Source organism: Thunnus albacares, chromosome 18, assembly GCF_914725855.1.
Source record: "Thunnus albacares chromosome 18, fThuAlb1.1, whole genome shotgun sequence".
Classification (NCBI taxonomy): domain Eukaryota; kingdom Metazoa; phylum Chordata; class Actinopteri; order Scombriformes; family Scombridae; genus Thunnus; species Thunnus albacares.
Window position 1 is genome coordinate 25,490,819 of NC_058123.1, and position 27,430 is coordinate 25,518,248.

The window sequence follows — 27,430 nt, forward strand, 5'->3', positions numbered from 1 at the left end:
GACTGGTTGGCAGAGGCATAACCACAAGGCAGTATTTCTAGTTTATAATTTAACCATGAGCATGCTGTGTGACACATCTCTGACATGCTCTCTGACGTGCTGAGGTACACAATGGTAGTTGTCCAACTTCCACAAAATGCTTTACTTGCCTAAACTGACTTATAAATTTAAATGAGCACTTCCTGTATGCCTGAGAAATGTTGTTGGATGACTGTAATAATTGACCAGAGTGGGGATTTTCCTCTCAGTGGCTCCAGATACTGTAAATTGTGGTTGAAACTGTTTTGAGAGTTATGTGTGACTCAAACTAAACTGGTTATGAAGGTTTATTTACAGCAGGAAGTGGATTCATGTCTCGTGCTGTCCCGTCTTTGTTGGAGACGTACATTGTGTATTACTATGTGATAATAATGGATATTCTTTGGTTCATGTGTTTTTTCACATTGTAAATGTTTTGCTGTCTCGCACTGTAGTGCTACTGTCCCACTACTTGAGTATTACTGTACTTAGGCACAGTGATGCTGCTAACTTGCTGATGCTTAGCAGGTATATGCACTTATGTTACAAGATTTTCTAATTAGCATTAAACAGCAGTACATAATAAGTGCAGCTGAGGTTGAATTTGGAATTTCATTAGTTTCGCTGGTGTTTAGTAATAAATTTAGACATTTGAAAAATTTAAATTTTGACCTGATGATGGTGCTAGATGAAAAGTCACACAATTCATTCTGAGGTGGCCATGAATGTCAGCACCAAATTTCATGGCAATCCATCCAATAGTTGCCGAGATGTTACACTCAAACGCCCAAATGTCAATGTCATGGCGGCACTAGAAGAAAAGTCTGGAAACAATTAATGTTTGTACAGCGTTTTGTGCCAATTTATCTTGTAGATGTTGAGATATTTCACTGCATAAGTGAAAACTTTGACCTCATGGTGGTGCTAGATGAAAGTCAGATTATAATCAAAGTACTAGGATTTATCCAATCCACACCATGGATATCTGTACCAAATTCCATTTATTAGTTGTCAAGACATTTCACTTGAAACCATAAATCTCAATATAATGGTGGCGCTAGAGGAAAAGTAGAAAGATCACCAAAGTCAGTAGGGTTCATCCTTTGGGGATCACGAATGTCTGTACAAAATGGCATAGCAATCCATCCAGTAATTGCAGTAGTAGTAGTAGTAGTAGTAGTAGTAGTTGAGGTATGTCAGTCTGAACCAGGTCTGTCTGACAGACTGGCTACGTAAATGCCACACTCTCCCAAAGAAAATTATCACATTAATTGACAAGCAATCTCAAGCTGGAATACAGGAACGTTTGTCACATTAGCTCAAAAAATGATTTAAGACTAGTAGATTATCAAAATAGTTTCAGATTAATTTTCTCTTGATTGACTAATTGATTCATGAAATAATTATTTCAGCTCTAATGATGCTGAAATAATTATTTCATGTGACATCAGTGGGTGTCACATGACCTACAATTCTGACTGTGGCCACGCCACCAAAAATCACCTCACAGCTCAGCATGTTCCTGGTGGCTTTATTCAAAGAGACAGCCCAACCAGCCAGGAGGAGTCACCAGTGCAGTGACAAGGACACAAATCTTCACCAGCTTTCCAACCACAAATATAACAAATTGTGTTCAATGTAATGCATGTCAAAGGTTGAGTTACGGATCCCAGTAAGCTAACCTCATGTACCTGCAGAAGTTGGCCTGCATCAAAAAACAAAACATCTTTACTTTTCAGTGTCAGTATTTAGTTTGCCAATGAATCACAATGTATTCGGATGTTGGTTTGGACCATTATTTTGATAAAAAAAACAACACAATTTCATAAAAATACAGGGGAAATAATGTGCTTTTTGTGATTTTCTGTCATTTATATAGTGTTATGATACCAGATGTCTATGTTAGATATGGTCAAAGTTACAAATCTTGAGGGTAACGTAAGTAAAAATGCTCCCAGAAAGTCAAAAGCCCAGATTTCAGCCTGCCCTGAATGCTCCTTTTGCAATGATTTTTTAATTTACATAAAAGGCCCTCCTGGGTTCTGTCTGTCTGTCTTCTCACATTTTTCTAAATTTGTTTGTTGTGTTCCGTAAAACCCAGTCAGGATTAACCTTGTTTATGATTCATCCTTAGATGTTTTGTGGTTTTTCACAAGAAGAGGAGAGAGAGGAGGAGAGAAGGTTAAGTTTCAGTGTGATAAAGTAACACGGTAGTGTGACACATACACACACACACGCACACACAACGGTCTGATCAAAGTGTGGCTCAGCTTTGACTCTACTGTAAAATTCCACAGACTGCTCTACACCTCCAGAGTCTGTCTAAATGTTAGATCATTTTTCCATCACCTCCATCAGACTTCCGTCAGCATTTTTTTATACAGTATCTCAATCACCTCATCACCATGACAAATTTCACAGATATCACTTCATTTGACATGAGGCGTCATCAAGAAGTGCCTATAAGAACATTGATGTCAGATGATTCTTACAAAACCCTGCATAAAGTCTGGTGCCGACATTTTAAAATTCTTTCCTTCTGCCGTATCTGCACATGGCAACTATGATATGGTTGATGTTAACACTAAACCCCTTTTGTGTTATAATGTGTTCACAATTTTTCAAGCTTCCAATGTAAGCGATGAGGCCCGAAATCCATACAGTGATTCCGTGCAAAAATGTATTTAAAAGTTGATGTGATGCCATATGTATCTGCCACATTTACAGTCTTTTTAGCATCAAATTCCCATCAATGAGCAATCAAAGGAGGACTATGGATTTTGTCCCCCATCACTTCCACTGTGAGTGCATTATGAAGGGATCTTCTAATGGCCAGCATGAACAGGAGGAATGATTACAGCAAGAAAACCTTCTTTCAGTGATCATTTGGGTTTTAGGATCGACTTGAACAATTGTGAACCTGTCCTTCAGTCTTTAATGTAATAGCAGACTAAGAGGCGTAAACATTTAGTAATTTATTTGGGTGAAAACAATATTTTTTACCCAATTGACCCAGTTTCTCTACATAGTATAAATACTAGATCTAGACTCTCGGAGCCAATCCTCCTATCCTTTCTATAAATACATAGATGACAGACTTGTGATTACATCAACATACTACACTGAGCTGAATCAACCCTCTCTGACATGCTGAGGTACACAATGATAATACTTTTAATACAGGAATATTTTGGATTATTCCTGCTACTTTGTCCACACCATGTACAGTCCATGGAGTCTAAGTTAAAAAAAAAAAAGATACAAGTTCTCAAAACAATTGTGTTGCCAACTAAAAGAAAACATAATTCATCAAACAAAATAAATAATTCATCATCACCGGATGATCTGTAAGTGCGGTAAAGTTTCTCCCCTGCCCCTCCCTTTAACCTCAGCCCTGAGCAATCCAGTCTTACCCAATTCTTCCCCCTGAACCATTCCCCAGCCCAGCCTCTCTGCCCTGGCACCATATAAAAGCAGCTGCCAGTCCTGCATGGAGGTTAGACTGAAACAGTGAGTTATCACGGCTACACAGAATCCAATTTGTTTTTATATAGGATTTAAGAGAAGTAAGAAAGAACTAGAGGACAGATCTTGTGCTACAGAAAACTGGTAAGTTTTTTTTTATTATTTAATGAGCACATATGATTTATGTGTGATTTGTGTATGATTTTCTGATGTTTATGAGTTGACGAGCAACTGCTGCCAAGTATGTGAATGTTTACCTCTTCACAAAACGTGTCTGTTTTTATTTCAATTATATTAACTGTTGTAAAAATTATTACAACTTATTACAACTATTATTACAACTAATAAATTATTACAACTTATTACAACAACTATTACAAATCTTACTCTTATGCCCAGCCTCTGATCGTGTCTTGTCTTGTTTTTGTTGTGATTTCCCTTCTTCACAGACAGGAACCAATCAGAGATGGAGTTTCTCACATACACCCTCCTCATCGTCCTACTTACAACATCCTCTGCTAGACCAGTAAGCTACCCACAACGCTTCACATCAATCTTCCCTCATCCGCCTCCCTCACCACTGTCTCTCACTGACTGTGCCTTGTTGTGTTTTGTTGCAGTCAGTCTCACAACTGAAGTATTCAGTCCTGTGCTACATCTCTATACAGTATATTTTTAGTATAAATATTTACAGATACTTTGTGAGATGTTCTGGTTTAGTGTACATTTTGAGAGTACATATTGATCATTTTATTTATGATGTGACTGCAATAGATTGGGATAGGTTTCAGATGATGCCTTTATGTTGAGAGATGCATGGAATTTCTTTTTGAGTGTTCTATTAAAGTTGTTGATAAGCTTTGGAAAACAATGAAAGTTAAAGGGAGATATTCACCATGGATTACTTCTGATTCTGATCTTTTTAAACTTAAGCCTGGGCAAAATATCAAATATCTTGGGATACAGCTGACTGGGAAGCATACCACCATTTAAGAAATTTCTATAAAACAAAAACTTGGAATGCTAAATCCAACTATTATAGAAATAGTCTCATGATTTTCATAATCCTAAACAGTTCTGAAGAGGATGAAAAGTATTCTTAGCCCCAGTAAAAGCGCTGTTGCACAGATCCATGTTAATGATGAAATTATCCATGAACACGCTATTATTTTGAAAATTTTGAATCATCATTTTCCTCTATTTGTAGTTCTTACTCTTTTGTTTCAACTTATTTAAATGATCCAGTAACTACCAGTGACTCATTTTCTTTCAGACGTATTTTACCCTCTGATATTATTATTGTTATTTCTGCTCTAAACATTGGCTGTGCTCCTGGTCCCTGTGAGGCTAAATTTATAAAATTAGCTTCTCAAGTGCTTATTTTCCCAGTTGCTGGCGTATTTAATCTGTCCCCATCTACTTGTAATCTTCCATCTATTTGGAAATGTGCTAAAGTCACTCCACTTCATAAAGCAGGAGATCCGCTAGATCTTAATAATTACAGACCGATTTCTATTATTTGTACAACAGCTAAAATATTTGAAAAGTTCATTTTTAATCAATTATCACAGTACATTAAAGATCACACATTCTTATCCCCATTCTCTGTCTGGTTTTCATTCTAATTTTTCTACCACTGCTACCCTTATAAAATTTTCCAATGATGTACTATCATCTTAACAGAAAGGTTGAGTTACAGGTGCATTTTTTTAACCAAAGCTTTCACGTCACAGTATAAAAAGCACAGGTGTGAATCATAAAATTAATGATGGCTGATTTTTATTTAGCTGCTTCAGTTCTTCAGTTCGGGGTCCTGGTGTTGTGCATGCTGGCTCACTGTTACACTGTCATGGCTTACTGGGACACTTGAACAAAACAGAGCCATTATTCATGTTATTAGTAATACCTGTGATTTTTCTACTGTGACAAGTACAATATCTGCTGTGAGTAAGGCCTATAAACAATTACACAATATGGATATGATATAATTGGAGATATTTCTTCTTTAACTTTCCCCTTTATACTTATGCCTTCTTGTTGTTCTCTCATGAAATTCTCAAGAGGACCAATTGCTGGATTATGTTCAATTTTCAATTGCCAGGGTTGTTAAAATGACATATGTCTTTTTAAGTTTGGCAGGGGCACCTTTCATGATGCTGACATCATAGACAGTCACTTCATGCAGGGATTGTTGGACGGGAAATATTTGTGGCCTATGCAGTCTGATGAATCTTCCAGCCACAAAGTCTCTTCAGAGTCAGATCAGTTACTGGACTCAAGTGAATCTAGTGAATCTTCTTCCTCCTCCTCCTCCTCAGAGGAGGACTCCTCTGAGGAGATTCTCATCACCGATCAGACCACACCCGCTGTGACCACCGCTGACATGACAACTGTCACTACAGGAGATGGTGGTAACCTCACCGCTGAACCAGACACGCCAAGCACAGATATGCCAATTGTGTCAACGCCCCCGCCAGGAACACTGACCACACCTGTTGCTGTCACATCACCTGGTGATGTGACTCTTTGTGTTACTCATGTGATCCCAACAGCAGTTACCACCACTATCAGCAGAGGAGACAACTAAGCAGCTGTCATTCCTGCTAACCGCAAACAACATTCCTGTAAAGAATTTGACTTTTCGGGACATTTTTGGGTCTAATTGCAAGAGTTAAATCTCAGTTTGCTGTTTGCTGGCATTAACAACTTAAGAGGCAAAGAAGGTTAAAATATAAGAAGAGATACTGAACTTAAATTGTCAACTAAGTAAACTAGCAAGTATTACTAACCTACCAAGACGATAGGTAGCTAAGTACCTTAAGATGCAGTTTGTTTAATGACCACAAGATGCTTGATCCAAAAATACTATATTTAAGTAAGTTTTTCCACGAAAACATAGATTCTTACTGAGTTTCTACTTTGCTTCTTTGTGGTGATTTTGAAAATTCCTGTGGTTGCCACTTGCATGTCACACATCTTCTCGCCCTAGTTTTATAGTGTTTTGATCAAATACCATTCCATCGCCCATTTGCATAAGCAGGAGTCCCTATTTCCGTACAGAAAATCAAATCTTGAATAAAGCGATAACATAGTGTTCTATCACGAGCAGAGCAGATGGTCACACTGAGCCTGATAGCATCCTGCTACACAACTCAAGAGCCACAGACTCTGAACAACAACCCACATTAGCTTTCTTGCTAAAGCCTCCTTCTTATCTAACTTATAAACATGAACACCATCTCATCCTGCACCTTAGCTTGTTAAAGGAATCACCAAACAAACATTCACCGAGGAAAAGTGCATCATTAACATCAGTTAGCGGGCTAGATAGCCAATTAGCTGCTCAGCTGCAGCACATTTAACAGCATGTAAACATACCTGCAAATGTCACTCCGGACCCATTAGATGCTGTTTTGTTTTTGCTCTTCAAAATCCCTGTTAGTGACACACTGTTTGTCCATCACTTGTAGCTACAGCAGTTTGTTGACTTTGGTCTAGTCCACCTATACACAGGTATTTTTGAAAATGTGAGTTTTTCCACTCTTCATTCTCAAAAAAAAAAAAATCCACACAGGCACTGTTTTAAAAAAAAATCTCCATCCAAATGAGAATGCAAAAACACAATTGAAGCGCTGTCAAGCCATGTTGGCCAATCAGAAGCCTGAAAAAAAGCTATTTTCAGTAGGCTACCAGCAATGTAGCAATACAGCAGTGACAATATACTGGAAAACTAACTGTGCATTTATGTGTAAACATATAAAAAGTCCTGGTAGCAAGGTTCAAACCAGCACTCTTTTGGCCATGTCTGCCATTGCATGAAATGACACCTCATGTAAACAAAGGAGATAACTGCACATACTCTGACGCCACAAGCCTGTCTACGCATCAACACTAAAAACAGAGTTACTAAAAATCTTTACCCTGTAAAGAGTTTTCTGAAATGTCCTAATTTGGAGCATTCAGTCTCAAATTGTAAGATTATTCTGTGAACATGGTTGTGGTAACACATCAGGTAGCACATGAAGGTGGTAAACTCTTGTTCTAACACCTGAATCACAGGTTCAGACTTTTACTTATTACTTAGAATTTTGATTTTTCAATTTTTCAAAAGAATCTATTTTATGTATACAGATTATTTTATTATTATTGTTGTTGAGTTTGTTTTTGATAGGTCGACCTGCAGTGTTAAAATCATCAAATGGTGACGCTACAGAGCAACTTTCATTAAGACTAGACCAGTCAGATGTATTTATATACAGTGGCATAACATATCTTGTTAAATTAAAATTATCTTATTAACAGGTCAGGAGAGTATTGGCAAGATGCTCTTTCTATTTCAGTGTCAAGATCTGCTCCTAAAATACTGTTTAAAATATTTTGGGGGATTTTATAAAGGATTTTCGTCGGTGAGGCACCTGTATCACAGGCTTATTAAAGCAAGCCAACATCTTATCAATAAGTCCAGAGAAACAGCCTTTTCAGTAGAGATCCTTTTTTGTATTGCATATTGCACAAAAATTGTACCACAACCAAAAAATAAGTTGCCCCTCTGCATGAAGTATCCAGAGTACGTGTCATGTATGTGCCACAGCAGTGTGTTTCTTTATAAACCGTGGAGGGTGCCTGCTGTTTGTATTGTTAGCGCTCATCTGTTGTCTGTACATGCTAAATAATAACTGAACTATTGCAACAGGGGAATGGTGTAATTATGGGTTGTAAATATATCTTTTCCCAAATTAAATATGGCTTCGAAGGCTGAAGACAGTACTTACATTGTTGTTGGTTGGTGTGTAAACTGGATCTAATGTGCATGATTATATGTGTTGTGTATAACAGTATGCCTTTTTCTACTAAAGAAAAATAAACTTAACTATATTACAATGAGGTTGTCATATTTGTAAAATCATTGACTCCTGCAAGTAGATCATATTATTGATTTGAGCTATAAGGTTATCATGTCAATATGAATATAAAATTGTTTTTGTAATCCATTTTTAAGAGCATGAAAATATAAAACTAACTAAAAGATATATACTTTTTTATGAAGAAAAATATTTAACAAATATAAATAGAGTCTTAGAAATCTCCCATGGTGATGTCTGCATATGAGGCCTCAGTGGTGGTTTAGAAACTGAGGAATGAAGGATATACTTTACTTTTACTTCAGTAAAAACCTGAAAAATTAAATGCTGGTTCAATTTAGGCAAAATTATTTTTTGTTTGTACTCCTTGAACTCCAAATCCAGTGTGTCAAGATTTTGAGATACCTGTCTCTGAAGATTCCTGCCACTCTAATCCAATTTGATTGAGGTGAATGGAATTCACTTTGTAGTTCTCATAGCATTAAAATTTTACATTAAAAAAATTCTTTAGCAAAATACTTTATACCTAATACCAACAGTGTTTCCATTACTTTGGATAATCTAAAGTACTTACTGTCATTAGCTTTTATTGGAATTACTTCCTCATGAAAATCTGCTGGAGGCAGAAATCTCAGAGACAGTTATCTAAAAACCTGTCCTCATTAAACTAAAACTTTCCTCAAGGCTAGAGGCAGTGAGAGGGCAAACCATGTGAGAGTCAGATTGTTCTCTACTGCTCTGACTCATACATTGCTCATGTTCTGCGTAAGTGTCCTTAATAAAGGCACACCTGCTCACTGGCTGTGTTTGTTTGAGTAAGATAGTTGAATAATGCCTGTAATCCAAACTTTTGATTTTTCAGTCATAAAATGAATTTCCATCTGCTCAAAAGACAAAAATAAGCTCTGATCACTGCATAACATTGTGTTCATTTCCTTTAATAAACTGTTTTCAGAGCAAGCAGAGCGGAGCTCAGACCCTTGCAAAATGGTATTTCAATAAGTCAGCTACATCTAGTGGAGAAAGTCAGTCATTACACTTTGTGTCAACTTTCAATTTCAAACTGACTGCTGTTCTGTTGTCTTAACTTAAATGTTCACACATTGAGGTTACAATCTCTTTTTCCAGGATGTCCATTTCATAGGATCAATACACATGATATCAGGTAAAAGTATGTGGACAAGAATGTTTTTTGTAGTTTGCCCCTAAAGAAACATCTTAATGCTGTGGAATAAAGTGACATTATAGTGCTTCCAGTTTTGTGTCAACACTTTGGGGTCCTTTCCTGTGCACTGTCAACATGACAGCGCACTTCAAGCCAAACATCAGTGTCCGACCTAACTTATGTTCTTGTTGCTGAATGGGCACAAAGCCCTGCAGCCAGCTTCCAACATTTTGTGGAAAGCCTTCCCAGAAGAGTGGATGTTGTTATATTTCATTTAGCTCGTTTGAATCCGCCTACTCAAGTAAATTACAATCTCTGACCTAGAAACCTGGACAGACCCCCAGTGACAAAAGCTCAGTTTCAGTAGAGTTCTTTAAATTACAGACTACCCCTCAGGGCAGCGCTACACAAGTCAAACTGCGGTAGGTCTATTAAAATCTTAAATGTTGTTTTTCTTTTCTTTCTCTCGACAGTTTGGAGTCTGAACACACTTCTCTGCTCCGAAAAAAAGAATCGCTTTTCATGTCTCAAAACCCACAGCAAAATTACACAGCTCTTTCAGTGACTTGTGGATAATTAGCTTATTATCCTGTTGTTATTATTTTATTCTTCTACATAAAATCTAGGCTCAGGCATATTTCCAATGCTGGATGAGCTGTGAGCGGCCCTCCCAGAAGGAGTGGCACAGTGAAGAGGTGAACTAGAGGGCAGGAGACACTGACGCCAACCCCGGCAGGCCGAGACATTATCCAAAGACCTGTTCAGAAACACTAAGGTAGGTAAAGGGCCAGAGCCACAAAGAATGGATTGCACCTGCTAATAGCATCGTGAATTGCGTAGCATTTGCACCCACAATCTGCCCCGTTTTAAGGTCCTATAGACAAAAATTTTTGCACTATTAGTATGCCGGCACAAACACGCCCATAAAGTTTTGCAGATGAGTGCACTTTGCCCTTGATTTGTGTCTGTTTGAATTAGCAGAGCGGTTTCCAGTGGTTGGGCTTTTCTCCACATTTCAGCACACAGATTGGTCCATAATGAAAACTGCAGAGAGCAAAAAAGCCTCAAATACCATGTCTCTAATTAGCAGAGGTGCACACACACAGCTCTCCATAATCACAAACCAATTTTCATGTATTTTGCTTCTTTTTCTTCTCTAGTAATTTGCATCTATAACATAATCTACTGAAATGTCCATCAAAATAGGCTACAGCTGTTAATGTGACTCAGGCAGGTCTGAAACGTGTTAGATTAATGTCTGATTCTTACAATAATGTTGTTCAGGTGTCCGGGATGTATCCGGGATTTCACAGAAACATCAGTATTGATGTTCTGTTTGGTGCCAACAGCTGGCTGCAGCATCACACAGCAGCTGAAAGGATAAGTGCATCTCCAAACTGAGAAAGAGGCTGTGTGCATTTACACACATGGCACAGCAGTGGTAACTTCATTAACACCGGATTGGTCAGGATCTGACAGTAATTACTGTTCTGTATTTTGCTACACATCTACACAGGTCAGCTGTTACACACAGATTCAGGTTTATACAGTGCAATTATTTGTAATAAAGTAACCCTTATGGATGAATCCTGAGTTCCATCAGAGCTGTCAGGACATTTTTATTTTTAAGTAGTTGAAAGTCCGAGACAAGCCTACCACCCCATACCCACTTGACATAGGACATGACTAGTGAATCTTCTGCAGATATGACAGCTATCCACTTCTGACTAGATATTTCCAAATATGAGATGCTTCGCATATGGTATCTTGAATGACATGAACTCCAGATTCTAGCAGTATAAATTGGTCCCATTCTGGAGTTGGATATGCTCCGAACATGAAATCTGTGACTCCCATGATGGCGAGTATCCGCTACGTATATCATCATATTTGGATCATATCTTGGAATATTCAGGCAATAATATCTCTGGATTCTTGGGGGGTTTTGCGCAGTGTAGTGGCATCTATAGCGGTGAGGTTGACCCTCCCCTCACCCTCCTCTTCCACCTATGTGAAAGGCCCTCTCTAGAGCGAGTGTTTGGTTTGTCCGTTCTGGGCTACAGATATAAGCTATATAATCATTCTCAGGTAACAAAAACACAACAATTCTTATTTTCAGGTGACTATACACTAATGAAAACATAATTATGAATATTATATTCCATTTCTGCCAATAGATCCCCTTAAATCCTACATACTGGTCTTTTAAATAATGTTGCAAACTTTATATAATTTGTTGTGGCCAGAGAGACTGATCTTATTTGACTCTGCAGTTTCTTTTATAGAGTCCTGTCCATTCACAGTTTCACACAAACTGCATCTGACTGTTCAATATTACTTTTTTCACTTGGCCTCTCTTCACTATGGACTCAACATAAGTGCCTCGACTGAGCCATCACAATACCCTCTTTGACCACACAGCCTGACTGACATTTACCAGCCATTACAACCCATAGGGGCACTGTTTCACTCTTTTGAGCGAACTAAATGAAAACAGGGAAGGAGAAAGCTGTGATAATCTGCATTGCCAAAGTCACAATGGCGGCTTTCTGCATAATTATGTTGCCTTTGTTCTTGCACTCAAGTAACGACATATTTTACAGTGTCAGCCTTTATATTCCTTTGAGGGATAATAAATCAAGACATGCTCTGTCAGTGCATGACTCAACATGAATCACATACATTACTGTGATGCTGTTTCACACACAGGAAAATAAAGACATCCGAATCCAAGTAAGCCTATAAAAGATTTGATTAAAAAAAGGGTATTTCACCGTAGGATTAGCAACTTTGCCTGATAACCCAGGTACATATTAGAAGTGTTATCAAACATGTCATGATATTTTTTATTAATAATTATAACAACCAGGTCATATTCCAAAACCTATACACCACACCTATACAACACTCACTGTAAGTTCAATTAAGTATACTGGCTCCTAGAGTTGATATTAACTGTCATTTGAAACAATCGGGTTTGACCAGCAGTTCAGAGTTGCGCCGAGACAACATCAATCTTCTTACTTGTCTCGACTTTTTACCTGAGGGGTTTCACTGCTGCAGTTTGAGGGGCAATACGAAGCCTGTTATTAGTCTAACTATGTGTCTACTGAGCTGTCTCAATATGGATATGTCGGTAACTACAGTATAAATGTGTGATGGATTGACATTCTCATATTGTTGGTGTAATGAACATTTTCTAGGTCCTGACTTACATGGAAACCTGTTGGCTACCTGATTTGTTTGTTTGTTAGATCATTACTCATGGGGAGTAAAATATCCGAGGAAGAACTTAGAACAGTCACCAATCTATCAGGATTTGGAGGTTCCGTTCTATGTGGATTCATTTGACTGGCGAACATTTTGTAAAATTGCTTTTCGTCACTGTGTTCTCGTCACTTAATGCAAACAGCTGCATCAATTTAGATTTATTTAGGAGTTGCGGTTTACCTTTGATTGTTATAGGACGAGTGTTATCAGTGGTGATTGTGACAAACCAATACTGCAAACCATCTTAAGCTTCAGTTACTAATGTGAATGTCTTAAAATGTAATTACTCAATTTTCCCCAAAAAATGCTTAATGTGTATGCCCTGCAGAAATATATTATGTGAAATGTGACATATTCTTTGCTTGCTTGCAGAGAATGAGATTTTATACATACACATTGTACATGTTAGAAAATAACTGCTGACAATGCGAAAAGACTGTGAATTATGCAGTACTGAATTTGTATTTGTATTGAATTGTACTGAGTTAGAGCATTAACTGTGTTAAGTGTTAACTATTTTTCACCATTTCTGTGTTCAGGATTTTATGGGCGATCCTGATATGGGGGCTTGAAGATGTAAAGGGGTTACTAGCATGACCCCTCCCCCACTATATATACACTAGAGTCCACATATTCATAGTTACTATTTTTACACCGAGTAGTTTTACAAACTTTCATGGAGTTATTATAACAAAGGTTCAGGAACAAGACTATGCCCCTCTCTCTCACTATATTCAATCACCTGCGCCTCACTAATTCAATCATCCGTGCATATCTATATAAGCATATCTAACCCCTTTCCTGTGGCCTACGTGACCTACGACACACTTGCATCGCAAACGCTTACCTCTCGGCCGTGCTCCGTGATCCACGATCCTCGGCAACATACCGCCCACAACTTGATCCAGCAGCACCAACGAGATATCTCCTTCACCACCACATCCACATGGAACCCTTCTCCTCCAGACGCTGCGCTTCTAATCAGCTGTGGTCCAGAAGCTCCACATGCTTCCACTCAATAGACCACTCAGACACGGCTCTTTTCCAAGCGATTAACATCTTCAACCGGATGTTTGCTCACCTCCAGCGAATTCTCAAGGAGACAGTCGTCCCACTCCTACGAAACGATGATATAGACAAACTTTCCAACTCTATGCAGACTCTACTTCCATCAATCCTTTCGCCCAGCTCGAATCCTCCCGCTTTTCTGGGTTCATTGTCCGCCGCCGGGCCAACGCACGTCGCACACCGATGACGACACGACACCGCCTACTACAACAAGCCCCGAATTCTTCAGTCCCGGCTGAAGGCCAGCCTGAACTCCAGATACAAATCCCGTTTTCGCCGAACCGACAACAAAGCCGGGCTCTTCCAGCTCCTCTCTGCCTCCACCTCCACTACCGCTCATGGATGTATAAAGAGAAATGGTTACAGCGTCGGAGGACGGGCCCCGTTCATTCCTATGAATGTTGCTCAATGGCACATGAAGCAATAACAAATCGACTTCCTGGTATGAAAGTACCCGGATCTTCCGCATTGTGCGGCCCATAGAGCATGCGCATTAGTGACTTTCGCTGGCGAGTCGGCTACTTCCGGTTTAGTCCTCCAGCTAACTTGAATGAGGATAACACAATTCAATCATGCGGCTCTTCTAGGCTTTTGAAATGTGATCGGACCGGATGGATTTAATTCTGATAGTGAGACATGTAATTTCGGGGGTTGTGACACTCAGAAAAAATTATCCGCTGATTTACAGACGTCTCTTTCACAATGTAAGTCTATGGGAAAAAGTATTTTTGAGCCAGTGTGCATCACGTGACGTTGTAATTACACGGTTTCGGAACTCGCGGGCGGGGCCAGCGGGGGAAACATTACTGTCGCTGCCCGATTTGCATCACGCATGCGCATCACTGCTCGATCTGCACTGCGCATGCGCGTAATCTGACAGCTACGTACGGCAACTCCATTTGGACAAACAACATTAGAGTTAAATTTAACAATTTCTGTCACTGCCTGGTACCTGACGTTACAACAGTGCTACTACATCCACAAGAATGAAAACTTTCGAGTATTATCAACTTTTGAGAGATTACATCTCTAACGGTGTATTTCACCCCAGTCTTTCCAGGATGGAGCGAAGTGAAATGCACCGTGCTGCTTCCAACTTTATAATTAAAGGTAATTTAAACTCATTCGGCCAGTATGCACAGTAGGTTAAGTTAACATTTTCCCGGGCAAATTAGTATATGGTGACCAGAGTTGTCCCGGTTTCGAGTTGGGTGTCCCGAGTCCCGACATATATCTGTAAAACCCTAAAATGTCCCAGTTTTTAACATTCAGTACCAAATTGTCCTGGCTTTTACCAAAATTAAAATAATAATTATATTACTATACTTGTTTTCAGCGCTTACATAGACGTGTATCATGATCTGTCCGATTCATCAACATTATCTCACCTAATATAAGTTAACCCAATATGAAAACATAAACAATGCATCACGCGTCTGAATTCAACACTGATTTCTGTAGGCGTGTCAGTCATTTAATTTGTTGTTGTCGAGGCTGTTGCTACGACGCTTGCAGCTCTTTATGAATGAAACTGTCAGTATGCTAACGGTTAGCCTTCATGCTGAAGAGAGAGTCGGTCTTTTCTAAAATATGTCACCCTACGTTAGTAGTAAGGTTATTGGTTGCAAAGCTATTTTTTGTGTGTAGATGGCCGAGTGCTTCAGATCACACCTAACATCCTCTGTTCTGTATTGAACTACAACTCTTTATTTATTTTTATTACAAAGTAATTTCCTGATCATTTGAGAGGTCTTAATAGCTTTTTTGTTCGTTGTTATCTTGGAAATACAGACAATTTGCAGAATATATGTTTACATATATATGTTTAATTATGTTTACACTCGCATATGCACCACGCGGATCGGGCAGTGACAAACTCAACTCTAATGTTGTTTGTCCAAGTGGTGTTGCCGTACTTAGCTGTCCAGGATGGTGGACCTACTCGCACATGCGTGATGCAAATCGGGCAGCGACAATTATGCGCCAGGCGAGCAACTTCTGTAGGTCTGAATGGACGCCATTTTTTGTCCGGTATCCAGCTCTTTTAATACATCTATGATGCTACCGCTCCGGACGGCCGCTCACTTTCAGGTGTACGCCTCATGTCAATGACGTCACAACGCAGCCAACTGCTTCAGCCCTCTGGCAGGGACAGGTCGTATCTCCCCCTGTGGCTGCCCCCTCCCTTTCTGATCTGTCTTGTGTTTTTTTTGTCTTTTCTCTCATCCCCTCTCTTCACCCCTCGACCTTCATCCCTCACTCCTCGATCCTCATCCCTCATCCCTTCACCCCTCGACCCTCATCCCTTCATCCCTCACTCCTCGACCCTTGACCCTCATGCCTTCATCCCTCACCCCTCGACCCTCATCTCTTCATCCCTCACCCTTCAACCCTCAACCCTCATCCCTTCATCCCTCCCTCGATCCGTCCTTTATGAATTATCCTGGCTCTCCTCCATCGATATTATTTGTTTACAGCACCCCTTTTCGCTTCCTCCTGCCGCAGCTATTATAGCTCCCTCAACTCACCTGCTTCTTTTCATTCATTCAACCTTTATTTACATTTCAAGGTATCATTGAGGGCATGCCCTCATTTTCAGTGACATTGAGTGAATGTATCAACTGCAATTTTCATTGCAATCCCTTCATATCGATTAATTGCTTCAGGGAGCCTGGTTTTCCTCATCATTAGTTGACAGGTAAGGAAGCCACAGAGCTCCCTCCTTTCTAACTCCCTCTGTTTTGTATTTGTTTTCGTTTTCATCTCATCCCTGTGTCCGCAGGCTGCACAATCGACCCCCTGCACATACATCCCCTCATCTTGGCATCCTTCACTCTTCCCTTCCTTCAGCTGCAGCTACCTCAGTGCTTTCGGCTCCACCCGCCCCCGCAGCTCTTTTCTTCTCTTTCTTCCCATAGCCACTACTGGTCCTGCTGTTACCTCAGCCACAGTTGCACCAAGCCACGGTGCTCCCTCTACTGGACCCATTTCCTCCTGTTCTATCCCTGTTTCTGGGACAACTGCACTACCCAATCCCACGACATCCTGCCGTGCTCAGACACAGCAGTAGGTTGTTCACCTCCAATCAGCCACCTGAATGGTCACCCACCCCCCCCCGCCCGCTCTCTATGAACCATACCACATCATCTTCGCAACTCTTCTTTGGGGGCATGAGCGGTCTTCCACTCATCCTCGTTCATACAGCCTACTGCATCGTCATCGACCATAATAAACTAGAAATTTAAATCCTTGGCACCAGACTCAGATTCCCACCTGAAAGCCGGTCCCTCCATTTTCAGCTTCCATGCCTCCCACGGCCTTTCCTTCCCTTCACTCAACGTCCTGACCCTTTCCTGCTTCACCACCTTTGCCCATTCCATTCTCAAGATTAAATCTTCCACCATACACGTCTACGCCAGCCGAACTAACATCTCCATAAAACTGTCTTCAGGGGCACCATACCTAGTCGGACCAACCTTCAGCTCCCATTCATACCCCGGCAATCGACCCCCTTCATCCCTCTCCTCGACCCCCATCCAGCCCACCATACACTATCCTCATCCAATCCTGAACCCTCTCCACAATCCAAATAAAACTACTTTTTATACTGTTCTAATGGCGCGGTCTTTGTTAGTGAAATCTGAGACAACTGGAAATTCACTTTGGATAATCTGCCGTTACTGATGAATGGGGCCGTTTTCGCTCAAGAAGTTATGCACCGTTATGCTTATGCACTGGCTGTGCAGCTTGGAGGTCCCCAGTCAGAAGGAGAGCATTTGCCGGGCAGCACTTCACCAAAAAGCACGTTGTGAAAGCCTTTTGCTCCAAGGGCGACGGCCTCAATGAAGCCACCAGGGACTTTTCAGCAGAGAAGTAACATTAAATGCACTGAACTCCATTGAAAAAAACAGTAATTTAACATACAATAACAATGATTGGTGATGGTTCACTTGTTAACTAGTCATTTAAGTTTTACCTACAATGTGCCGAATTAAACAGTGATTCCTAACATTACTTTATTTTTAAAATATCATCCATGTTGCTTGCCTTACACCTACAAACAAGGCCTATTTTAAATTGTGTGTTTTTATACAGGAGTTTGCTATGAGTGTTAACTCAGAGGCTGTTCAATTTGGGCCGTGCTCTCAGCGCCTTCAGCAGACACGTCCCCAGCATTTCAGAGCAGAGAATACTGCTTATTTTTCCGCAATTTTGAAGCCTAATTTTATATACTTGGCAATTTTTTTAATCATTCAAATTTGGTTGGGTGGTTAATTACACATTTTTCTGTGGTGTTACAAACTCAGAACACATATTTCTTACTGCTTTACACGGCCTTTAATTCTTTTTAACCTGGCCCAGCTCTGTGTATCACAGTTTTGACTCTTATGCTTTGCTTTTTCAGATATTTCTGTATCTGTCTTCTCAGCCTGTTTGTCTTGAACATGCAAAACAAATGTAAACAACCAGTATCTTGTTTTATGTAAAATGACTTTATTAATACTTTAGAAATGGTACAATATGATACATTACAGTAAACAACATGGGACAAACAACATGTAGTGTAGGTAGGGACTGTGCAAACGAACAGGACTATGTTTTGTGTGTTTATGTGTTCATCTCTACTTGATTGAATCCTGTATTAGAGGATGAGTTTCCCTATGTCTACATCCTTTTATCTACACCAGCAAATTTGATACTGGCAAGCAACAAAGCTAAGCCACACAGGCAGCAAATGTATGGCTTAATGTCAAGTTTAAATTTTATTATGCTTGAATGGTTACACATATTTAAATTCAACTGTGCATATTCTCTCTTGTTTAATAAGCACAAAAAGAATGTAAGTTTGCATATTGCTGTTAATATTTAATGATTGAATGCAGTGTTGTGCTGGTGTAGATATCAGGACTTTGTTTCTTTGTTCTTTTCCAGTTTTGACCTTTGACCCTGCAGTAACAGAGGTGAGAGAGGAGCAGGCAAAGGTCACGAGGTCAGTCAACCCTCTGTTGCAGGTAGCAATTGTCAGTTTCAACATCAACCACTTTCCCCTGCAGGGCCAAAAATGACATTTACCAGGGCGACTAGACCACAGGATGCAAAGAGTTATTGGTTTATTTAAATACAACCCAGCAGAAAAAGTATTTCTACTCATAAGATGCACAAATAAACACAGAAATATTGGCTGAATACATTAAAATCAGTAACTGTGATAGTTGATTGAGCCTTGGTTATCCCTGTTTGCCCCTGCAGTGGAAGGTGGCTCAGGAGGGGACTTTTGCACCTGAGTGCAGCGTGCACTCTTTATGTGAATCTCTGACACCACCATCCACTCCATTTTTCTGGATGAGCAGTGCTTATTTGGCAGTGATGACGGCCGGCATGTCAGTAGTGGTGTCAGGTGTCACCTTGTCCTCATCTGAGTCACTCTCAGCACTGTCACTCTCATCTGATTCGCTGTCAGCAGCTCCGGGTGTGGCAGTGGCCTCCTCGCTGCTTTCCTCATCCTCGGACTCCTGGCTGGCGCTGGTGCTGTCACTGGCGGTGCTGGCGCTCTCCTCCTCTTCCTCTGGAGCGCTGGAGCTTTCACTCTCACTGGTGGTGGCGTCACTGGTGCTACCGTCGCTGGAGCTACCGTCGCTGGAGCTACCATCGCTGGAGCTACCGTCAGTGGTGCTTGCGTCGGTGGTGCTAGCGTCGCTGGTGCTAGTGCTCTCATCTGGGAAGGAGGCCTGGCGGTAGCTGACGTCCTGGTCCTGAGAGGCGTCCAGGCCCTGGTGTTCTACCTCAGGGGTGCTAGTGTCTTCCTCCAGATCTGTGTGGACCTGAAGAGCCTGGAGATGAGACAGAGGAGACATAGCAAGGTTAGTGAGTTTGGTGCATCTGTAAATCCACAGTGCATACACAACTGCAGTTGAAACATTAACACATTGACTATTTTAATTGTATTTTTTGGCAGTTATAACTTAAGCTGAAACTCTATAGGGAAATGACTTTGCACCTGAAGTTGAGGCACTGAAAGAAGTTGAGGTGGAAGTTAAAATACAACGGAAGTATCAGCTGAAGTGGAAGTGACGGTGAAGTAAAAGTTCTTCCAAACACTAAATGGTGATTAAGTAAAATTGCTGAAAAGAGCTAGTATGTCACAAGTGTATGTGCGTAAAGGAGCTGAACATATCACTTGTCATTGTAAGTCCTGAAATGAGTTAATGTTAGATCAAGTGAACAAACCGAGTCGAAGTGTCAGCTGAAGTACAAGCACTGAAAGCAGTTTCATATGAAATACAAGTGCTAAAAGGAGTTAAATGTAACACAGGAATCCACTTGTCTAGATTTTTTGTAAAATTTTAGCTACATTTTTAAGATAAAAATCCCAATTAGCCGAGATCCCAATAAAAACACTAGTAATTTCTAAAAGGAGCACATTCTACAGCAACCTAATGCCAAATGGGATTTCATTTGGACTCTATTGAAGACCTAACTCTCTCAGAAGGCTCAAATTGACTTGTACCTTGTACACTGTCAGTGTCTTCTCCACCTCGTTGCCGTCAGTCATGTCGTAGGCCATCTTCTTTCCTGTGCCAAGAAATTCGTAGGACTTGTAAGGAGCAGGAACCTTCTGGTAGGATTTGTCCTCCACATAGATGATGGACTTGTAGTCGCTGGGGTAACCTCCCATGCTGTCGCCGCGGCCTGAGTCGGTGACGATGGTGGGCACGATGGGCTCAACGGTGGTTTCAGCCACGGGCTCCTCTGTGACCATCACAGGGGTGACTGTCACAGTAGCAGGGGTGGAGGACTCGCCGGACTCTGAGCTGTGGCTGGAGTCATCGTCCTCCTCGGTTTCCTGGAGACACAAAGGTGGAAGGTGTGAGCTGTCTGAGGTTTGGTAGGTAAAAATGTGTTTTGGTGTTTGGAGCTTCCAGGCAGATAGCCAGACTAAGAATTCCCCCCCTGAAATTCGTGTCACCAGCTAAGTAGCTCACATCTTGGTAAATCCTATTAGCTGACTTTGCCTTTTTCTAAACATTTTACAAGCTTTTAAATGGCTCAAAGGTCAGCTGAACCAGCTAGATACTGTCAGGCTGAGTTTGCTTCATTGTTACTATTCCTGTCTGAAGTTGGAACTTAGTAGTGGTTCTGGATTTTGTTGGTGCAACAACAGTGTCTGGGGCATTTCTGGTCTCACAGTAATACCCACCTCCCACAGTGAGTTGGACACAGACCTACAGACCATTATACAAGCATGTAAATGATGTGTTTCCACTCCCACACATGCAATACACACCCAAAGAAACTAAATTACAAGCAAAGCCTTTCTGGTTCTCAGAAGCAGCCCACCATTGCACATGATGTTTCTTGGGAAACAAGAATATTTCTTTAATCAATCAAATTTTAAGGTTTCCAGCACTGCTCAGTCAGCTTTTCATGCTGCTGTCAGCTTTTAATGTTCAGGATTTAAGAACTGAGGCTTATTATTATTCTTGTAGTATAAAATGTAGAGCATCACCCCCACACTGTATATGTAGCGAGGTTTGCTATTTCTAAGGTTTTTACTCACACTCTCCTCTGCTTCATCATCATCATCGCTGTCTTCACTGTCCTGGCTGTCGTCGGAGACTGTATCAGAGGATGTAGTTGGATCTGCTGTGGCCTGCTACAAAATCACCAAAACCACACAGTCATAAACATCACCTGTAGTCAGTTGTAGTCTGCAAACATACGACTCTAATCTGACTGTTTAACAAGAACAGTCTTAATAAATTTTGATTGATCATATTTAAATGATTGATTTAACATCTCTTACCGCATCCTCATCTGAACTCGCCGTGCTCTCGTCTGAGCTGGCGGGAGTGGCTGCTACATAAATCTGCAATATCACAGAGATGCAATAAATTTGATTAATCCTCTTTTTACCTGTCACTGCCTTTTTATAATTGCTTCTACATTCATGCCTCAGGCAGTCATTCAGTATGAATTAGTGGTTGACTCTCATTCTTAGCATTACAAAATGAATCAGTAACAAAACTGGACAAAAAATATGTTCATGAAGGAAGTTTGAATTTGTATTTATTAGAGAAGAGCTGTCATCATTTTAGTCAACTCATGACCAGATTAACCCGTTATTATTCCTAAATGGAAGAAATGCAAGAAAAGACACAGAAGAGAAGAGAAGAGAAGTGAACAGAGGAAAGAAAAAGGAGGATAAATGAAAGTGAAACATGACAAGAGAAGAGGAGAACAGATTGAACCAAACTGGGGAATATGAAAAAAAAGAATAAAAGGATGAAGTAAAACAACATTTTACCTCTGCAGGTGCAACAGGAACCTCTGCTTTCACCTGTGAACACAAGACCATCATCAGTCAGTGTGGATCTCTCTCTCTCACTCTCTTTCTATCTCTCTGTCTCTCTCTCTGTCTCTCTCACTTTCTCTCCAGATACTCACCACTTCTTCAGAGCTAGCCGAACTGCTGACAGAAACTTGTTTCGCCTAAAAAGCAAGCAAACGTATATATAAAATGAATAGAAAACTAAGCAAACCAAGGAAATGAACCAAAACTCAAAATGGAATTGAAACAAACGTCAAAAATGTAAAGTGACCCAAGAACAGAGCTGCTGTTCTCAGTTCAGGAAAATAAATCTCTATGACAATTTAACTTGACAAAGACACAATGACTTACCGGCCGGCAGAGAACTGTGGCGAAGAGCAGAACAAAAACAACGGCCACCTTCATTGTGTCACAGTTTGGTGTCTGGAGGAGGGAAAAACAGAAACATGCAGGTTGAAGTCACACAATAAATCATAACCACGTAACACAATGAAACAATAGAACAAAATCATCAAACACAGAGCAAACCAAAATACTCATCGGAGGCCATAATTTTACAGGAAACACAATGACATGTCAAACTGAAAACTAAAAATGGAGGATGGTCACATGACGGGCACTTCCTGGGGCCTTGGCATGTCAGAGGAAGTCATTACGTCCTTAATTACAGGCTGAAAGGAGTGGTTATGTTTCCCTGATGACTCTTTTTCGATACAGTCAAACATTTTCTCTGTCATCACAGCAAGGAAATCGTTTTTGAGTGTGGTTTGTTAAACTATGAAACATGATTTTTCTGGCTGATTCTGGTCCAAAGGTCAGGACAAAATAACAGGTATGATTTAGAGAGAAGTGAAATTAGTCTGTGAGTGTTCGGTTGAACAGATTTAAAGGAGAAAACCAGTATCGGTTATTTACAGCACCACTGTCCAGTCCAGTTTAAATTTCCATCAATCTGCAAAGCACTCTGCATTCTGAAAATCCTAGTTTAAAATGACCTGTTGTCGTGCAAACATGTCCTGAAATAAAATTCATTAAAGTTCACGGCAAAAAATTACTAAACACTACAAAAGCTGACTTGACATTGCACCTTTTTAGATGTACTGCACTTTTGCAGATATATCAGGCTTTGAATACACGGACAAAACTACTTCAATTTGTTGTTGGTTTTGATCTTTTGGACTAGTGGATGTTTTTCACTTTTGCTTGGAAAATGAGATTTGGGGATTCAAATAGATAGTTTACGAACATTATTCTTTGTTCAGATGATGAGCAGATGAATAATTTACTGTAATACTGTTATTTCAGTGAGTATCAGAAACTAAAACAATGAGAGGCAGTAGCAACAGTAACTTATACTTAACGTACACATCACTATTTTCACTATAGGTATTAAACCTTGTTAACTGCAACTTTAATTATGATTTCTTTTTTTCCTCATCTGATAGATTCTTGTACTGTGGCAGAGATTTTGGCTTATCATTATAACTTTTCATAGAACATCCTACGCGCCTGTTTTCAGTTACATTGCAGTTTGTGCTGTGGGCGGAGCAGTTTCTCTGCTTCTATCTGTAATGATGGACTCTTCCTATACTATGTAATTCACCAAGTTATAACTGGAAGGCTTGGAAAGCCACAGTGCAGCAGAAACATGACAGACGCCCATATGACTATATGTGTGTGTATTTCTGTACATCTATCTTTGTAAGAACCAGTTTCAGTTTCAGACCTTGAGAGTGCCAAACATTTTGTTTGGTCCTCACTATGAAAAAAAGGATGTTTGAGGGATAAGATTTGGTTTTCAAGTTAAGGTTGCACTGAGGTGTAAATAAAGGTTAGGGGAAGGACTGGGGTTTGATTAGAATAGTTTGACATTTGGGTATTCGCTTTCTTATCGAGAGTTAAATGAGAAGAAAAATACCACTCTCATATCTGTGCGCTAAATGTGAAGCTTAAGCCAGCGGCCAGTTTAGCTTAGCCTAGCATAATACTGAGAACAGCCAGCCAGGGTCTGTCCAAAATCTTTCTTTTGGAAACTAGACACACACAAAAAAAGAACCTGAACCTCTTTTAAACTCCCTTCAACTCTTCAGTTTGACTGAACTCGTAGTTAATTGCTCTGTGAGTGTGTTTATTCAGTGTGGTTAGTTTGGGCTGGCCATGGTCATGTGACACATTCTCGAGACGTTAGTCCTGCTGCCCACTGCTTCCTCTTCCTGCCCTGTTGTCACTGTGACACTAATCAACCAATCACACACACAGCTGCACCGGCTTCACCTCCAACCAATCACAGGCAGACTCCCACCACCACAGCATCTTAAAAAAGATCTCTTAATTAACTGTAAACTGCAGAGCTTTAATGCCTGATATCCAAACCCTCCTGTGGCTCCACAAGTTTAATGTGCATTTGCTTGACACTGACATTTAAATCATGATAATGTTGCACAAGTGTATTAATCAGTCAAAATCAAGCTGGAGTTTGTTATAAAACTGTAATGAAATGCTAATGTTCCCACTGAGGTTCAGTGTTAAATAAACTTTTTTCAAGAATTTTCTAGGAATGAGTGTCAGCATCTGAAAACTGCACTGAATGAACAGATAAGTGCTAGAATCAAGACAAATGACACTTCTTAAAACATTTTCAAAGAATCGAATTTGTTTTAGATTTTACTTGAAAGAAATCACACTAAACTAGCAGTTCTTTGACTTGTTTTTTAAGAAAGTAAGACTTTTTAGACTTAATTACAATGAAGAAATATAATAATTTTGTTAAAAGACATTTTGCAGTGTTGCTGTGGACTACACTTTTAAAACTGCGGTTTGTTTTTGCTTACCTACTTTCACAGTGTTGCAAATAGAAAACCATAAAGAACACAAGCTACACTACATGGCCAAAAGTATAGGAACACCCAAACAAAATGGTCAAACCCATGGTCATTAATCTCCTGCTATAACAGCCTCCACTCTTCTTGGAAGGCTTTACACAAAATTTCAGAACCTAGCTGCAGGGATTTGCTCCCATACAGCCAAAAGAGAATCAGAGAGGCCACTGATGTTGGGAGATAAGGCCTGGCTGTTGGGCAGGGTTGAGGTCAGGGCTCTGTGCAGGCCAGTCAAGTTCTTCCACACTAAACTGGGAAAACCATTTCTTTATGTAACTGGTTTTGTGCATAGAAGAAAAGGAACTTCGTCAAACTGCTACAAAGTTGGAAAGACACTAATATCTAAAATATCATTGGTTGCTGCAGCATTAAGATTTCTCTTCATTGGAACAGAGGCCTTGCCCAAAATATGAAAAAAGCAGCACATTGGAAGTACACAAAAGTATGTGTACAGGTGTGTTTACACACTTTTGGCCATATAGTGTATTTCAAATGCATGCGTCAGACATCACACTGTTTCCAAATAGACTTCACAAGTTTACTCATGTTGACTTGTGTTCTCTAAGCTATAAAAATCTGCTTATACAAACATTAACCTGCAGTCCCACCTCTCATCACGCCACCAGTGCTGCATAAAAACTCTGCACACAGTAAATATACTATTCAAGTTATTATAAATTCATCCTGACCTTGTTTGCAGACGGAGAAAGCTTCAGGAGTTCGGCGGCTGCAGAGACGTTGAGTAGTACCAGACAGATGTGGTTTGTCTTCACTTAAGCTCAGTATGCTCCTGAGTTTCCCTGGATGTTGCTCGGTGCTCGATGATGCTGCTGCTGAGACCGGGGCTCCTGGTTGGTTTATAAACCCTCCAGCCTCTGGCAGCAGCCAATCAACTCGAAGCTCGTGATGTCATGAGGTTAACCGCTCCGTGGTCCACCTCTCCTCTCTCTCTCCCACTCTTCCTGTGGTTGATGCTGTGGTGGTGTGGGGGCAAACACAGACACACACACATAGACACATGCATACACACAATGCAAAGACAAATACATGGATAAAGGCATGCAGACACTTACAACCCAGACAGAAGCATGTGACTATTTTTTCTGCCTCTCTCTTTCACACACACACACACACACACACACACACACACACACAGTTAAGTTAATTTAAGGACATGTAGTGACATGCTTTGGGAAAAAAACAGCAACGTATACGGCCGGGTGGTATGACAGTGATTCAGCTTCCTCACAGACAGAAGAAACACATCTGACTGAGGTCTCACTGGATAATTGAGAATTTGTCTGTAATACCAGACTGATTTGTCTTAAACAAGTGGAGTGGAGGCATGTCTTTTTAGTTTTTTTCTCTGTATGTGTGTGTGTGTGTGTATGTATAACTGTCTTTGTTAGAAATAGACCACATAAACAAAATGATAGAGCAGGGCAAAGGAACTAAAAAAAATAGCTATAAAACTATGCCATTAATCACAGACACATATGATTAGAGTACAGTTAACTGTACAATAACTTGATGATTTATAGAGACTGTTTCGAATATGCTCAAAGGTTTTGGGTCCGTTTCAACTAAGTTTTCAAACTGCATAAACTATGAATATTCTCTCTGGCTGGTAGCATGAATGAATGTGAAGTGATTCATTTGACTGCACTGCAGTGGCGTGTTTGTAATATTCAACTGTAATAAACATGGTTATTCATTATATTGTACATAATATATTCCAAAGAAATCAGACAATGAAGTGTAGTCTAATCCTACCTAATATAATTTTAAAGTGTATGTGCAAAAAAACAAAAATGTTGATAATAAACGCCACAAAAAATAGCAATAATACATGGATGTATTAAAAGAGCTGGATACGCGACCAAAAATGGTGCCTACTCAGTCCAATAAGAATTGCTCACCTGGCGCATCAGCCAAAACCATTTCTAGCTTCAGGTTTGTTTCCGCATTGTGCGGCCCACTGAATATGCGCAGTAGTGTTTCTCCTGCTGGCTGGTTTCTTCTCGCTTGGCTTATAGACTTTACATTGTGGTGATGTCACAGACTTTAAAATTGCTTTTCTTGGCTAAAGGAAAGTTTTACAAATAAAGACCTTCATGGATCAAAAATTCATAATAGAAAGAATCATAATTGACCATGTTTGCAGTTCGAGGTGTCCTGTCAACAGTTTTACCGGCGTCTCTTTTATAATGGGGTCTCTGGGGAAAATGCTTTTTGGGCCACAGAGGGATTTTTCACTGCAATACCGCGAGTGACCACTGGGAAAAATTTGCTGCAATGCTGGGTGGCGGCGACCTATCCAGCTCTTATTATACAGTTCCATGCTTTTAGATCATGTGATGACTGTAGAATGAAG

At 40.2% G+C, this 27,430-nt stretch overlaps 4 protein-coding genes across 7 annotated transcripts in view; 2 read left to right on the forward strand and 2 right to left on the reverse strand.

The window, feature by feature from the left end:
* LOC122967977 (inverted formin-2) overlaps window positions 1–14,319 on the reverse strand; it is an 82,728-nt gene extending 68,409 nt beyond the window's left edge. For both annotated transcript variants that reach the window (XM_044332825.1, XM_044332824.1), the window contains exon 1: window positions 13,628–14,319. The gene's annotated coding sequence lies outside the window, so the exon portion shown is untranslated. The remainder of the gene's footprint in view (window positions 1–13,627) is intronic.
* On the forward strand, window positions 3,498–6,873 carry LOC122967978 (beclin-1-like protein B). Its single transcript, XM_044332827.1, has 3 exons — window positions 3,498–3,627; window positions 3,933–4,009; window positions 5,615–6,873. The coding sequence occupies exons 2-3, from the start codon at window positions 3,950–3,952 to the stop codon at window positions 6,068–6,070; spliced, it is 516 nt and encodes a 171-aa protein (XP_044188762.1). The 5' UTR covers window positions 3,498–3,627; window positions 3,933–3,949; the 3' UTR covers window positions 6,071–6,873.
* Window positions 14,320–16,538: 2,219 nt separating the features above from the next.
* spp1 (secreted phosphoprotein 1) lies at window positions 16,539–27,081 on the reverse strand. Of its 2 annotated transcripts, none has more exons than XM_044333359.1 (8): window positions 25,746–27,081; window positions 22,529–22,600; window positions 22,294–22,338; window positions 22,154–22,186; window positions 21,653–21,715; window positions 21,407–21,499; window positions 20,357–20,692; window positions 16,539–19,679 (listed from the first exon to the last, which is right to left on the reverse strand). In XM_044333359.1, the coding sequence occupies exons 2-8, from the start codon at window positions 22,580–22,582 to the stop codon at window positions 19,203–19,205; spliced, it is 1,101 nt and encodes a 366-aa protein (XP_044189294.1). In that variant the 5' UTR covers window positions 22,583–22,600; window positions 25,746–27,081; the 3' UTR covers window positions 16,539–19,202. The 2 variants fall into 2 exon arrangements, with proteins under 2 accessions (XP_044189294.1, XP_044189293.1); XM_044333358.1 differs by having other exon boundaries at window positions 21,407–21,502; window positions 25,746–27,080.
* sh3bp2 (SH3-domain binding protein 2) overlaps window positions 19,642–27,430 on the forward strand; it is a 95,103-nt gene continuing 87,314 nt past the window's right edge. The window contains exon 1 of one of the 2 annotated variants that reach the window (XM_044333355.1): window positions 19,642–19,709. The gene's annotated coding sequence lies outside the window, so the exon portion shown is untranslated. Of the gene's footprint in view, window positions 19,710–20,616; window positions 20,735–27,430 lie in introns of those variants that run through there. The other variant, XM_044333356.1, reaches the window with a different exon arrangement.